This window comes from Humulus lupulus, chromosome 7 (genome assembly GCF_963169125.1).
Source record: "Humulus lupulus chromosome 7, drHumLupu1.1, whole genome shotgun sequence".
In the NCBI taxonomy this organism is placed as follows: Eukaryota; Viridiplantae; Streptophyta; class Magnoliopsida; order Rosales; family Cannabaceae; genus Humulus; species Humulus lupulus.
The window spans coordinates 26,036,765-26,054,175 of NC_084799.1; the positions used below are offsets into that span (position 1 = coordinate 26,036,765).

The following is a 17,411-nucleotide window of genomic DNA, read 5'->3' on the forward strand; positions in this document are numbered from 1 at the left end:
AAGTTATTTACGTGTGTGGTTCAGGAAATTGAGAATGCTCCCTCGTAGATCATTCAGAGTAGGACGTGGTCGAGGTAGGGGAAGAGCAGCAATGAATGCAGCACAGCCCGACCCGCCACAAGGATGGGAGGAACGTTTTGCAAGAATGGAAGATACCATTCAAAGATAGAACGCAGAGATCAATCAACTGAGGCAGCAAGCTAGGCCACCTGTAAGGTCTGAAGCACCAATGGTTAGTCAGCCACCTGCCATCGTAGGGTTACCGGTTGCGGAGAATCGTATGGAGCCTTTGTTTGAAAGGTTTCAAAAGCAACACTCGCCACTGTTTGAAGGTAGCATCGATCCAGTCCAAGCAGAGGAGTGGATCAGTGGGATGGAGAGGATCTTGAACATGATGGGAGTTCAAGGCAATGAACGAGTGGTGTGCGCATCTTTTATGCTGAGAAAAGATGCTCGGATTTGGTGGGAGGTGGTGGAGCAATCACGGGATGTTAACACTATGGATTGGGACAGATTCAAACAGGTGTTTAATGATAAATACTACAACTCAGCAGTGTTAGTAGCAAAAATGGATGAATTTACCAAGCTGACTCAAGGTAATCTTTCGGTGACAGAATATGCACAGAAGTTCGATCGGTTGGCGAAGTTTGCCAAGGATCTTGTACCTACTGACAAGGTACGAGCGGACCGGTTTGTGAGAGGTCTAAAACCAATGATAGCTCGGGATGTGGAGATTGTTTCTAGAGGTGTTTTCACCTATGCTGAAGTGGTGGAAATGGCTCTTACGGCAGAATGAAGCGAAGAAAGAATCTGGAAAGATAATGCTGCTAGAAGGGATGCCAAGAAGAGTGGGGCAGCCACCTCCAATGACAATAGGAAAAGGGGACAGGACCAGCCAAGCTAAGCCAGAAATGATAAACGACCCAAGCCCAAAAGTGACAACCGTCCTGGTGGAAATGGTGGCAGAAACATTCCACCTTGCCCTAAGTGCACAAAACGCCATTTTGGTGAGTGCAGAGCTGGAGTTTGCTACAAATGTGGGAAGGAAGGTCATGTGAAGCGCAATTGTCCGACATGGGAACAATCTGGCAATAAGGAAGAACAGAACAAGGATGACAAGTACGTCCCAGCCAGAGTCTTCACCATCACCCAAGCTGAAGCTGAGGCAAGTCCTTCCGTCGTAACAGGTCAAATCCCTATGGCCAATATCACATGTAAAGTTTTATTTGATTCTGGTGCATCACACTCTTTTATCTCTAGTAGAACTGTAAATGTTGTAAATGCACCTAATGAAATATTTAATGTGGGGTTTGGGACTATGTTACCTTCTGGGGAAATTGTAATATCTAAAAATTGGGTTAAAGCTGGGTTAAAGCTGTACCTTTATGGACAGGTGGGAGGGAATTGTATGTAGACCTGATTGTATTAGATTTGTCTAATTTTGATGTAATTCTGGGGATGGATTTTCTTTCTAAATACGGGGCATCTATCGACTGCAAATGCAAGAAAGTGGTCTTTGCACCGAAAGGCGGAGATCTGTTTGAGTTCGAAGGCATAAGCAAGAAACCCAGAACTCCTATCATATCAGTGATGAAAGCTAGAGAAATGTTGCAACACGGATGTTTGGGGTATCTCGTGAACATTGTCAATGAAACCGAAGAGACAAAAAGGAGACCTGAAGAGACAAGAGTTGTAGCTGAGTTCCTCAATGTTTTTCCAGAAGAACTGCCAAGTTTACTTCCGCACAGGGAGATAGAATTTGTAATTGATCTGATGCCCGGGATAACGCCAGTATCTTGAGCACCATACAGAATGGCACCAGCAGAATTGAAAGAGCTCAAAACTCAATTGGAGGACTTACTAAAGCTGGGGTTCATCAGACCGAGCTATTCTCCTTGGGGCGCACCAGTGCTTTTTGTCAAGAAGAAAGATGGGTCTATGAGGATGTGTATTGATTATCGGGAGCTGAATAAGGTCACAATAAAGAACAGATATCCTTTGCCAAGAATAGATGATCTGTTTGACCAGCTTCAGGGGACCAAGGTGTTTTCAAAAATCGATCTTCGATTGGGATACCATCAATTGAGGATCAAGAATGATGATATACCAAAGACAGCCTTCAGAACTAGGTACGGGCATTACGATGATGTACAACACATCCCTTTTTTTTGCAATACCGGTGCATCCTTTTTCTATTTCGGCACTTGAATAGTTATAATCTCAATTTTTTTATATGATGATGTACATTATAGCTATCTAGAACATCCTACAAATTTTCAAGAAATTCTGAATAAATTATGGTACTGAAACAAGGTCTAAACTGTCTGTTGCACGCGTGCCTGTTTTTTTGTGTACGAGTGTAAAATTTGACAGTTTGAACTCTGTTTTCGGCTTCGTAAACTATTCAGAATTTCTTGAAAATTTACAGGATATTCTAAATACCTACAATGTACACCGTCATATAAAAAAATTTGGGATTATATCTATCCAAGTGCTGAAATAAAAAAAAGGATGCACTGGTGTTGCAAAAAAATAGATGTGTTGTAGTCGTTCCCTATTATTTTGAATAATAATAATCTTATAAATATATAGTTTAAATTTTTTTTGTTTAACATAATAGATTAGTAACCTAATGTAATTGATATAATATTATTATATAAAGTAATAATATTCTTGTAAATATCTAGTTTAAATTTAAACTATCGTGTATAATCTTGTAAATATCTAGTTTAAATTTAAACTGTTGTAAATCTATCAAAACTCAAGATCAAGTAAACTAATTTTTGTTATAACATCAAGAACTTATCACTAAAAGTGTATGCAATCAATGACACAATTAAACAAAGTTGTGATATGTGTAAACAGAGTGATAAAGTTAGAAGAAAATGATATGAACATGAACTAAACAAAGTTCTAAGTAAAGAAAGGACACCACAGAACAATTATACTGGTTCAAGACCAAAGATCAATGTGAACTTTGGCTCTACATCCAGTTTGAACACTATCCCTTTATTGAATGAATCTGAAGTATAGAGTACAACACAGTTGAGAAGTAGATCTTCAACTAAAGAGTCTTCAATGGAGAGTAATCTCAAAACACTCAGCCCTTCCCTTGAGCCAAACACATTTGTACGTTAGGGTTAGCCCAGTTACAAAACCCTTTGTTCTCCCACTCTCTTTCTCTCTCTCTCTCTGCACTTCTTGATTCAAACCACAACTTTCTTATTCCTAGACTTTTTCTCTTTGTATGTTTTCATTCAGTCGAGCCCTCTTCCTTTTATAGGCAGCTCACCTGTACATCTATTCTTCCAACTACAAACTTATAATCTGTTAAGTTAGTTGGGATTTGGAGGAATAAAAAGTACCACAAATTCCACCTTCTTCCTTCAAATCACAGCTGCTAGGAATTGGTATTTATTGAAATAGAGATAGTGTTCTAAACAATCAACTTAGTTTCCAAGGTTGAGTAAGTTTAGACAATGTCTAAACTTACTTACTGTCAATACTTTGGTGCCAACATCTACAGGGTTATCTTCAGTTTTTACTTTGTTCAGTTCTATAACTCCTTCCTCTATCTTCTCTCTTATCTAATATAATCTAATGTCTATATGTTTGCTTTTCTCATGATTCACTGGGTTCTTGCAAAGATGAATTGAAGACTGAATGTCCGAATAGATTGTTACTTCACCTTTCAAGATTTTTGACTCTTGTAGGATTCCTTTTAACCATATTGCTTCCTTAAAAGCCTATGTTGTTTCCATGAATTCAGATTCAGTAGTAGATAGTGACACTATTGATTGTTGTTGAACTTTCCAACATATGCAATTATGATTAGTGAGCAACATATAGGATGTTGTAGACTTTCTCGTGTCTTTATTGGTTGCATAATCTGCATCCACATATCCTTTTAGCTCCAATTTTTCTTCAATTATTTTGTAAATTAAACCATGATCCCAGGTGCCTTTCAAGTACCTAATGAGCCATTTGAGAGCTTTCCAATGCTCTTGCCCTAGATTCGAAATATACATGCTTAGAACACTTAAGGCATGTGCAATATTAGGTCTTGTACTCACCATGATATACATTACACATCCCAGAGCAATAGAGTAAGGCACCTTACTCATTTCTTTCATTTCTTCAGCATTTGAAGGACAGTGTTCCTTTGTCAATTCGAATTGGCCACCTAAAGGTATTGAAGTGCTTTTAGCATCTTGCATATAGAAATTTTTAACTACCTTCTGTATGTAACTTGACTGTTTAGGCACACCTTTCCTTCATCTCTGTTCCTCACAACTTCTATGCCAAGAATCTTTTGTACTGGTCCCAATTCTTTCATTTCGAACTCTTCTTTAAGTTTGGTCTTAATGCTTTTGATCACTGCCTTGTCCCTGCTTAAGATAAGCATAACATCTACATACAATAGCAAATAAACTGCAGTAGAAGAATCCAAATCTTTGTAGCATAGGCAATGATCAAATAAAGATCTTGTAAACCAGATGTATTGCATATAAGTGTTGAAACATTTGTTCCATTTTCTTGGGGATTGCTTGAGGCCATATAGTGACCTTTTCAATTTACAAACTAGTTCTGAATTGTCTTGTTCCACCTTAAATCTCGGTGGCTGTTTCATGTAAATGTCTTCCCTTATGAATCCATTCAGAAACGCAGTCTTCACATCTAGTTGCTCCATTTCTAAATCCTGTTGTGCAGCTAGAGATAACATCAATCTTATTGTTTTATACTTCACTACAAGTGAAAATATTTCTGTGAAGTCTATTCCTTCCACCTGAGTGAAGCCCTTAGCTACCAACCTAGCCTTGTATGTTACTGAGTCATCGCCTTTTATCCCTTCTTTGACCTTGAAAATCCATTTACAGTCTATTACTTCCTTGTTCACTGGTTTGGTTACTAGGTCCCAAGTTCTATTCTTGGTGAGTGATTCCATTTCTTATTTCATGGCTTGTAGCCATCTGTTTTTATCATTTCCTGAGGCAGATTCTTCAAAACTGTTTGGTTCATGGATTTCTGTTTGCTGCACTACATAGAGGGCATAAACAACCAGGTCTGCTTTTGCATATAGTGTTGGACGATGGATCTCTCTTCTGGTCCTATCTCTTGCTAACTGATAGTCTGCTAGATCTTCTTGTGTTTCTGTAATTTCAGTTCCAGCTTCTATAGATGAGTCTTGATCTCCTTCTGATGCTTCTTCTTGCTTGTCTGGCTCAATCTCAGTTTTAGTAAAATTTTGAGTTCTTGTAATGCCTGCAATATCAGAGGACAAACTACCCTTCTCGGCTGTTAAGTAAGGGAAATCATACTCATTAAAAACAACATTTCTTGCTACTACAATTTTAAGCCTACCCTTTTGGTTTATGCAGATCCTATAACCTTTTGTGCCTATTTGATATCCAAGGAAAATTCCTTTGATTGATCTAGGTTCTAGTTTATCAATAGATTGGTGTACATATGTTGTACATCCGAATACTTTCAAGTGTTTAAGGTTAGGCTGTCTACCATGCCACATTTCAAAAGGAGTTTTCAAATTTATTGACCTATTTGGGCTTCTATTTATTAGGTAGCATGCTATTGCTAAGGCTTATCCCCTAAAATTTTCCCCAATCCTGAACTAAGTAACAAGCATCAAACTTTGTTTAACAAGGTTCTATTCATACGTTCAGCTACCCCATTATGTTTAGGGGTATTAACAATTGTTCTATGTCTAGTTATGCCACTTTCTTTACACAAAATATCAAGCTCATGATTAACAAATTCAAGGCCATTGTCAGTTCTAAGAGTTTTGATTTTCAATTCAGTTTGGTTTTCTATTTGTGTTTTCCAAGTCCTAAAGTGATCTATACATTCATCTTTAATTCTTAAAAGACAAGTCCACACACATCTACTACAATCATCAACAATGGAAAGGAAGTATTGTTTACCTGTATTGGTTGGAGTCTTGTAAGGCCCCCACAAGAGAAATAAAGAAGCTCGAGCAAAAATGACCATACCAGGAGGACACGGTTCCAAATCCATCGTTGCCCATGTTTATGATCACGTAAATTATAATAACCTATATCTTTACAGTTGCAAAAATATTATAAAGGTAACAATGTTTAAATAATTTGTTTTTTTAGATGGACCCGTCTACTAGCCAGCTTCCGAGCATGATCGACACATTTGAGCACCTCCACAAGAAGAAGGATAAGTGGATTAGCGATGAAGTGGCAACAAAGCATGTAGGTTGCCTAACCTTAACTAATTTATGATAATTTAACTTTAAAAAAGTTTAGTAAATAATTAATAAATATTAATTATTAATTGGTTGGATTCAATTAGTAATTATTTATTAATTATTAATTAAATTTATAACAATTAAATCCTTATAATCTATGTGCCAATATTTTTATGATTAATGATTGTGGACTAAGATAAAAAAAAAAAAAATGTTACTAATGTTGTCCCCGTATCATGGAGCTTGTGGGCTAAGTTAGTTTGTTCATAAAAACTCATATCTAAATCACAAACATGCAAATATTGTTGATGTATATGTTTAAAGACGTGAATTCCCCATTAATGGAATTAACTGCTCTTACTGTATATATCAACAATATCTTCATTATTGTGATTTAGATATTGATTTTCATGATGAAATTAATTTTACCCCACTTACTCCCTGATACAGGAATAGAATTAATTACATTCTTTTTCAATAAATGGTCTGCAGCCATTAATGATAGGATGTTGGCAGATAGATAATAAAGTTATATTTTATATGTAGTTATATTAAAAATTTCTAAGTTAGGTTTTCAAATAATGTTATATTGGAATTCGAGATATGTACTTTTTATTGTGCAGACTGAGATGACCGAGCGTCGAGCATCGCAGAGTACGACCCCTGTATCATCTGCTGCTTCTTGTGTCGACGATAATGTCAACGGTCAATTCTCGCCTAATATGGATATTGTCACGGATGTCCTTGGGCCCCGCTCGCGTTATAAGAAAGGGTTTGGGGGGTTGCCTAGGTTGAGGGAAATTGGCGCAAAGAGGGCAACATTTTCATCAACTTCTCAAATGTCCGAGAAATTGCCATCTGAAGTGGACACCATTTTGCAGCAAACTCATGACATTATGCAGGAAAATCAGAACCTAAAGAAGTATACGACTAAACTTGAGAGTCGTCAACGACGTCAAAATGTACTGCTCAGTGCTTTGTTGAAGTAGGTTGGTGTATTGGCTCTTGGTTTTACTGTCGACTTACCAGAAGATGATCTAGATGAGGACGATGATGCTCACAGGGGTGGGGATGATGAGGAGGGCAGTACACATTTATAGAAATTTTTTATTTATTTAAAGTTTAATTGATTAGAGACTTAATTTACTAACCTACTCTTATATTTTCATGTTTGGTAGAGACAATAAACATTAATAGTTATAAAATATTTTTTATTTATTTATAAAATCTTAATTTTTATTTTATTTCTAATTGAATAATATTACTAAAAAATTAAATAATTATTAATATATTAAAATCAAAATTTATTAATTAATATTAATAAATTAAAAAAAATTAGTAATATTATCAAAAAAAAATTATTTAAAAAATACTTTTACCAGCGCAAAATTACGTCGGTAAAAGTCTCCACCTTTACCGGCGCAAAAATGCGCCACTACAGATATCCACCTTTGCCAGCGCAAAAACGCACCACTACAGATATCCACATTTTCCGGTGCAATATTGCGCCACTAAAAGCAGCATCTTTTGTCGGCGCAAATTTGCGTCGCCAAAAGTGGTCTCCACAATCCCACGACAATTTTTCTCGTCAGCGCATCCTTATTTTTCCCAGTGCATTTTTTTGTCACTAAAAGATACCTTTGCTGGTGCAGTACGTTTTGCGTTGGCAAAAGTCCCATTATCGACAGATGTACGCCGTCATTTTTTGTCGACGCAAAAGTGTGTCGGGAAAGCCCAGAGGGCTTTTGCTGGCGCAAAACATGACTTTTGCCGGCGCAAAAAGGCGTCGGCAAAAGTCATGTTTTTTGTAGTGAAATGAGTTTTGGAGGTAACCAAAAGGTACTGAAACAATATGATCTAAAATAAAGCTTTTAATAAATAAAAAGTGACCAATTGGTATCTTATCGATATTGTAAGCAACAAAAATGTAACTTTTTACAACAACAACAAAAATTCAGGAAGCGGGATTTCTCATTTTTTTTCTTCAAAATCTGGTATACTATGCTGACGTGGCACCGATATTTTTGTAAATAATTTGGTTGAAGGTATTTTTGTAAATACTTTAGATTCTAGGTATATAATTGTAAATTTCCCCTTTATATATGTAAAAAAATAGCATTTTCCAAATATAGGTGCCTTATTGTGTAGGGGCCCTAGACACGGGCGGGGCCAGCCAATCCCCATCCTGATTAAAAAATTTAATCCCTGTCCCCCGTGCCGTTCAACATCATGAGACAAAAAATTATCTCAATTTCTCATTTAGACGGGGAATTCTCACCACATTAGGGGTAGGGCCCCACGGGGCTCCATCCCCATGGAGAAAATGTGCAACACTACTTTTAACCTACCAGCTTAGAATCAAGGCTGTCTAAAATAAACTTAAAATCTACCCCTTTCTTCTTGCTTTTTGTTAATAATACCATAAACTCTTAGTTTGTTGTATCAACTAGTTAATAATGTCTCTGTAACTATCTTTGTAACTACTTTACCTTCTGTTGGTAATGTTGGTTATCTTTGTAACAAACCCAACTTATCAATACATATATAAAGCAAGTCTCTTGCTGACAAAGACCTGAGCTTGTCATTTTTCGTTCACTAACACAATTCTTCCCTTTCCATTTCTTTACATTTTTTTCTCTTCATATTTTTCCTTTGATACACTCTTCGTCCTCTGCGTTCTATCACTTTTCAATAGCGACAATCCAAGATACTTTAAAATAAACATAAGGGGAAACACCAAGAGTATCAATGATAGCCTTTCTCTAATAGTGGGGTGTATTCCCACTAAAAAAGATGGTTTCTATTTACCTTTTGATCTGAACAAACACATAACATATTAATACAATCTTAAAAGCCTTTGCTTCTTCAACTAAAGCCACCCCTACTAGAACAATGTCATCTGCAAAGAATAAATGGGTAATTCTAGGTCCTCTACTCAGAAAAATTCCATTGATTTTAGAGTCCTATATGGATCTCGAAATAAGATGAGATAAAATCTCAGCTACTATTATAAATAAATAGGGTGATAGTGGAAAGATCTTCTCAAAAGATTTACCATTAATGAAAATATTTAGGGATCGATATAGTACAGATACAACTGTGGATTCACGTAAAAAATTGCTAAGGCATTTGGAAGCTTATCTAGATTACAGGATAAAATCTCAATTAAGCTTATCATAAGCTTTCACCAAGTCAATTTTTGAAGTAAAACTGCCCCCATTTCCTGTTTTCCTCTTGAAGTAGTAAATAATCTCTTGAAGGAGCACATTGTTTTCATGGATTGATCGTCCTGGAACGAAAGCTGCTTGTGTGGAGCAGATGAGGCAAGCCAGGAGTGGCCTCAATCTATTTGCTAAGATTTTTTTATATAACTTTATAGACCACATTAGATAGGATAATAGATCTAAATTGAGAAACCTTAGAAGCATAAACAACCTTATTTGGTATTAAAACTACATTAGTGGCATTAAAGCCCCTACTCATTATCCCAGTAGAAAATAATTCCCCATTGCCTCGCATAAGGACTTCCTCACAAAATGGACATACCATCCAGGCTAGCAACTTAAAATACTCATTGTGAAAAGAGTTGTAACGTCCCAAAATTCCTAATAAGGCTTAGTGCCTTGATTAGGGGCCCAGGAGGGAAATATTGGAATATTATGTGCTTATATGTGAATTAATTGAATATTTATGTGATTATGTGAATTGAATGGGTTATATTATTATATAGTTGATTATGCATGCTTAAGTGTATTAAATGTGCGAAACAGACCCGCTTTTATTTAAAGGGGCATATTTGTAAGTTTGACCCGTTGAGGGTCTAATTGTAATTATATGACATTATGTGATTGAGACCACATTATTATGTGGATATATTTGAGATATTTGGCAGGATTCGGTCCTTTCGAGCAAGGTAGCAGTTTATTCATAACGAGGGATTTATACTCGGCTCGGGGTGAGCCAAGAGGTATTTCGGTAATTTGGTGAATTACTGGGACTCGCTAGAGTATGAGTCGTATTTTGGGGAAATTTGTGATATTTCGGATTTAGCGGATTTATCTGGGAATTTTAAGTGTATTGTCAGACAAGAGGGTAAATTGATGACTTTGCCCTTAGTGGGCTTTGAGAGAGAAGTTTTGCCTTAGGGGCATTTTGGTCTTTTGGACCACTTTTAGGATATAGGCTAAGCTGAGTTTATCAACTTGGAAAAAATAATAACATCAAAGCACTCTCTCAATCCTCTCTTTCACGTTCTCTCCCTTTCTCTCTAAGTTTCTTTGAACTTTGAAGGGAATTATGATTCTAGAGCATGGTAGCGAGCTTGCTAAGAAATTTGGAAGGTGTTAAGCTCAGGGAGACAGCTGGGGAAACCATTCTAGTAGAGGTAATTATGCTTTTCTTAAACTTTTGGTTTAGTTTTAAAGGTTTTTAAAGAATTTCTTGGAGATTGAGTTTCAGTTTATTGTGTTTCTGAGCTGCTGGGACCATTATTATGGTCGAAACATGTGAAAATTATGTTTTTAGATGATTTTTGGGAAATTGGCGATTCTTAAAATTGCTGGTTTTCTGGGTTCGCAGGGTCGCATTGCAGTGCTGTTCTTGGAGCGTCACGACCCTCATGAACTCAGAGAACAGGGGAGGTGCCTCGAACCGCCTTAGCGCTACGACGCTAGGTGTGTTGCGCCGCGACTTGTGTCCAGTGGTTTTGGGCTCGATCTCTCTGACTTGTTGATGATAAAATGATAAAAAGTAGGTTTTGGGAGTTGGGAACCCAAACGCAAGGGCTCGAGAATAGTTCTACTTCCCGGGTTAGTAGAATGCAAGGTCCCGAAGGCTAGGACTTGGTTCGGAAGCCTTTATTAGTTCGTTTCACGATAGTTATTCATTGTTATGGTTGTGACTAGGATGAACCGTTAGGCTTGGGAGGAAAGGACCATACTCGGGGGTCGTCAGAAACAATTTAACTCAGGACCTGAGGTAATAAAATTACACCCGGTCTGTGTTTAGGGCTTGACTCGGTTATAGAACATGGTTATAACCACATGCTGAATTTTTTTTATTAAACATGTTAATTGTGATGTGCTTACCTGTGTTAAGTAATAACTGCTTATCTGTATATATCTGATTGAAAGGAGACTTATATGTCGAGGGTAATCTGTTAAATCTGATTGAAATGCTCGGCTTATAAGTTGAGAGTTTATCAATTATATTTGACTGAAAATCTCGTCTCATAAGGCGAGGACCTATTTAATGCTCGACTTATAAGTCGATGATTTATCTATGATTTCTAATTAAAAGCTTGGCTTATTAGTCGAGGATATATCCGGTTAAAAGACTCAGCTTATAAGTTGAGGGTTTATAAGGCTCGGCTTATAAGTTGAGGGTTTAAAGGCTCGACTTATGAGTCGAGGGAGGCAATAGCGTGCTGAACGCCGACCGATGTGGTTAAGCTAACTAGGAAGTGTGATATACGCTTGAACGACCCTATGGCAGCCTGAAGCAATAAGCACCTAGTACGCTTGACCAGCTCTAAGGCTGGTTATACAAGGAATTGAGCATTAGGCCCTGGTGTGGCTTTATAGTCACTTATCTGGATTGATTGCATGCACGCGTAGGGTATTACTACTAGGCATGCTGATTATGATTCTGTGATCTGATGATTGTCTGCTTATGAGCATGATTATGTTTTCTTGTTGAGCCTCGGCTCACGGGTGCTTAATGGTGCAGGTAAATGAAAGGAAAAGTTGGACCAACCTTGAGTTGGAGAGCTTTAGGGGCTGGGTGTACATATGCAGCCTGCTCAACTGCCATAGCCGAGGTTATCAGTTGGAACTAGGATTGGACCATGTTTTTGTCGCTTAGGTTGGCTTTTGTATTCATTTTGTGTTTGTGACAATTTTGAAACTATGTTGGGATCCCATGTATCGAAATCAAACTCTTTTAATGAAATGGTTGACTTTTAACTGAAATTTTTAGTACCTAAACATGTGGTTAGTTTCAATTACATGCTTCAAGTCCAAATGACTCGTTTAGCGAATTAAGCATTATCTAATTACACAGTGTAACCGTTCTGGATTAGAAGAACGTTATAAGAGTTGTTTTCGACAGTCTGAGACTAACTTTGGTGGAAGAAGTAGCAACTAGAACGTAACCCTTTGGTATTACATGCAATAAGAATGTTAAAATTATAAATTATTTTGAATTTTTATGATTTGGATACTAGTAAAATTAAATTAGACTATACGTAGAATAGAAAGTATCGAGAAAATACAAAGATGGAATAAAAAATAATTTATACGATTTTATGTATGTGAGTTTGCACTAAATACCATATATAACCCCATCTTTTTAAAAATTCCATGACATACTATGTGTTTTGCCAAAACAAACAAGAGACAACCTTTGAATTTACCCAATTTTTCTCAACCAAATATTAGTTAGCCAAATATATTAGGTCGATTAATTTATCTCAACCAGTACTATGCTTTAATTAATTCTCAAACGTAAAATTCGGTTTGCTAAAAATGAGAGTCAAAACACCAATAGTGAAATTATCTTTCCGCGAAGACATATACCTGTAACTGTTGGTCCTGCGTATATTGCTTATTTTGACTATTTAAAGAAAAAGAAAAAAACAACCTTACATACATAACTATCCAAACCTAGACATCTCTCTATATAAACACCAAAACCTTTATACCATTCTTTCATATTCTCTCGAAAAGAAAATAAAAAGATATCTACCTTACCTGTGTTTCGCTAGCTCATCTATACAAAATGAACCCCATATCGATTTTCTGCTTTGTAACCCTGCTCTCCCTTGGCTTGAACCAAATGCCTCAAGTTCAAGGAGATTTGATCTCTGACGCATGTAGCAAAGCTTTGTACAAAGATCTTTGTGAGAAGACACTCCGAGCGGACCCCAGTAGCAGTGGTGCCACGGTCGATGGCCTAGCCAAAATCGCACTCAAAGCAGCGTCTTCGAGCGCCAAAACCATCCAAGGCCAGATCACCACTCTACTCAGAACGGCCAAGGATAAGGCTGTCATAGCTGCCTTGAACGATTGCACTGAGAATTATGATGGCGCGAATGAGCAGCTCGGTGACTCGCTCAAGGCCATGGTTGCTAAACACTACTCGGATGTTAACACTTGGGTCACGGCTGCCATGACCGATGGTGACTCGTGCGAGGATGGGTTCAAGTCAGGCACCTCTCCTTTGACACAAGCCAATACCAACTTCGGTCACCTTTGCAGTAATGTCTTGGCCATAACAAACCAACTTCGTTGAATCAAGTGTTTATTTGATTTACAGTTTCTGCAGTAATTTAAAACAAGAAAAATAAAATAGATTAAAGAAGAATAAAGAGTACTGCAGAAAAACTGTAAAAGATATGGAGTGGAGGTGATTCGTGGTGTATTTGAGCATGGTATATATCTAAATTCTAAGGATTATTGTTTTTATTTGCTTCTCCCTTAATTATTTTGATTCATTATTTGTGTTCATTTTGCAGCACAACAATCTTTTTTGTTTGGAAAATATATTGTATTATTTATATATATATATATATATATATATATATATATATTTGAGGTATCTTTGGATATGTTCCATTTTTGGTCAAAATGTTAGAATTTTTAATACACTCAAATAACATGAACAAACAATAATCTCCAACACATAATCCAAAATCATGTCATTATAAATGCATATATGAGAAATCCTAAATCATAATTCTATAAATCCTTTGCTAAATTAAAGAAGAAGACTAACACAAGAGCGAAGCACTAACCTGAGGCCATTGTTAGAGATTAGGATTTAGATCTTCCTATATAATATGTATCTATATGAGAGAATAGTTTCTCTTTTCTTTTCTGTTAATGGGATGACATACATAATAGAATGATACATATATATAGGGGACCACAACCCTAATTTATAATTAGTGATTTCCAATTTTGCCCATTATAAAATTAAAAATTCACTTTCTTGTTTCTACACATTAAATCCATGACACTTTAATACCCTATGATATTCATAACATAATTCGTCACTTAATTTTATATCACACTTTATAATAGCATTGTACATTATACATATGTGCCCATAAAATAGTATTTTAATCCAACAATCTCCCACTTGGGCAACATATGTTTCTTTATAAATGTACAACCTTATGAGCTCAAAATTTGCTATCATATAAAGGTATTCTTTAACAATCTCGTCCATCAACAATATCCATATAGGATCAAAGTGGTTTTTGTCATATTAATCATGACTAAACCCATCAATGGTCACATATACAAATATAGTTAAATGACATAGATCAATCATGGATGCGTAGTATGGAAATTACATGCAATGTGAACCAAACATGTCTATTTCCAACTGGTCCTTCTTAAACTTTAGTGAGGCCAGAATAATAAAAAACAGAGTGAATGAACTGAAAAACTTCATTTCTGATCAGAAAATAACCAAATATATAAATGTCTAAAATAAACATAAAGCAAATAAAATACAAACTCCCACTAAATCATGATATCCTCAAACAACACCACACCCATATGAGCAATGTGCTCATGAAAGACCTTGGGTGGTAATCCCTTTGTGAGCGAATCTGCTATCATGGAGTGTGTCCCAATGTGCTCTATGGATATTTGTCCACTCTGCACTCTTTCTTTCACAACTAGGAACTTTATGTCAATATGCTTTGACTTGGATGAGCTCATGTTGTTGTTGGAATACAATACTGCTGAATTATTGTCACAAAATAACTTGAGTGGTCTTTCTACATTCTCCAAAATGTGCAGCCCAGTGACAAAGTTTCGCAGCCATATTCCATGATTCGATGCCTCATAGCATGCTACAAATTCTGCTACCATAGTGGAAGAAGATACAAGTGTCTGTTTGGCACTTTTCCAAGAAATGGCTCCTCCAGCTAACATGTAAATATAGTCTAATGTAGACTTTATGCTATCTTGGCACCCAGCGAAATCAGAATCATAATACCCTACGACCTCCAAACGATCTGATTTCTTATATGTGAGCATGTAACCTTTTGTTCTCTGAAGATACCTCATAACCCTCTTGGCTGCTATCCAATGGTCCATACCAGGGTTGCTTAAATATTTGCCTAACATTCCAACAATATACGCAATATCCGGACGGGTACAAACTTGAGCATACATCAGACTCCCAACAGCTGATGCATAGGGAATCTTTTGCATTTCTTGAATTTCAAGGTTACTTTTAGGGCACTGACTAAGGCTGAAATTGTCTCCTTTAGCAACAGGGGTATCACCTGGTCTACAATCTTGCATGCCAAATCTTTTGAGTACTTTATTGATATAGCTCTTTTGTGATAATCCAAGAATACCTCGAGAACGATCTCGATGTATCTGAATTCCTAATACAAAAGAGGCGTCCCCAAGATCTTTCATCTCAAAATGCTTAGATAGAAATCTCTTGGTTTCGTGCAATAAGCCTATATCATTAGTGGCAAGCAATATGTCATCGACATATAGAACCAGGAATATAAACTTACTTCCACTGAACTTATGATATACACAATCATCAACAACATTCATCTCGAAACCGAATGAGATAATTACTTGATGAAATTTGTGATACCATTGACAAGAAGCTTGCTTGAGTCCATAGATGGATTTTGTCAATTTGCCAACCATATTCTTCGGGTCTCCCGACACAAAGTTTTCTGGTTGCACCATATAAATTGTTTCGTCAATGTCTCCATTGAGAAACGCAGTTTTAACATCCATCTGATGTAGTTCAAGATCAAGGTGAGCAACAAGTGCCATTATTATTCTAAAATAGTCTTTCGATGAAACTAGAGAGAAAGTCTCTGTATAATCAATGCCTTCTTTCTGAGTATAGCCTTTAGCTACAAGACGTGCTTTATACCTCTCCACATTACCATTTGCATCCCTCTTGGTTTTAAATATTCATTTACAACTAATTGGCTTTGCACCGTCTGGTAATGGGACAAGTTCCCAAACTTTATTGTCTTGCATAGACTTATACTCTTCTTTCATGGCATCAATCCACTTTTGAGAGTTAGAGCTTTTAATGGACTGATGAAAATTGATGGGATCATCTTCCATCATTCCATTGTCATCCTCATGTTCTTGAAGAAAGACAACATAATCATTTGAAATGGAATTTCTTCTTTCTCTTGTGGACCTTCTTAATGGCTCTGGTTCTTGAGGTTGTTGAGTTTGTTCTTCTGGAACAATTACATCATCTTGATTTGGGGTTTGTTCAACATTGTCTTGTTGAGGTTCTGGATTCATTTCTTGAACAATGACAGGTGTAGAAGCCTGAACATTGTCAAAAATGACAGTAGGAACTGAGTTTGAACTCAATTCCTCCTCAAAAGCAATGTCTCTAACCTTATTTCTCCCCCCAAACTCAACATCCTCAAAAAATGTTGCAGTTCCCGTCTCAAAAATATTTTTAATTGTGGGATCATAAAACTTATAGCCCCTAGATCGCTCAGAATAACCAATAAAGTAGCTGCTCACTGTTTTGGAGTCCAATTTGTGTTCATGTGGCTTTTAAGGCCTTGCCTGAGCTAGACATCCCCAAATGTGAAAGTGTTTTAGACTAGGCTTTCCACCTGTCCAAAGCTCATAAGGTGTTTTTGCAACTGCTTTAGTTGGTACTCTATTCAGAATGTAAGCTGCTGTCTTTAATGCTTCTCCCCAGAGGGACTTAGGTAAGGTAGAATGAGCAATCATACTTCTTACCATATCCTTAAGAGTCATATTGCGTCTTTCAGCAATACCATTCATGCTAGGTGATCCTGGCATGGTGTACTGTGCGACAATACCGCATTCCTCTAGGAATTTAGCAAATGGTCCTGGACGTTGTTCGCCTGAGCCATCATATCTACCGTAGTACTCACCACCATGATCAGATATGACATTTTTAATCCTTTTGTTGAGTTAATTCTCAACTTCAGCTCTATAAGCTTTGAACACATCCAGAGACTGGGACTTTTCATGAATAAGATATAGGTACCCATAACGTGAGTAATCGTCTATGAATGATATGAAATATTGTTGACCATTCCATGATGCTGTAGGGAATGGCCCACAAATATCTGTATGAATCAATTCTAAGACATCTGAAGATCTGTTGGCACCTAATCTCTTAGTTTTAG

The 17,411-nt window shown here is 36.7% G+C and overlaps 1 protein-coding gene across 1 annotated transcript; it reads left to right on the forward strand.

Moving 5' to 3' along the window:
• Nucleotides 1-13,063: 13,063 nt before the first annotated feature.
• On the forward strand, nt 13,064-13,519 carry LOC133791526 (pectinesterase inhibitor-like). The gene has a single exon (XM_062229446.1). The coding sequence runs from the start codon at nt 13,064-13,066 to the stop codon at nt 13,517-13,519; it is 456 nt and encodes a 151-aa protein (XP_062085430.1).
• The last annotated feature ends 3,892 nt before the right edge of the window (nt 13,520-17,411 follow it).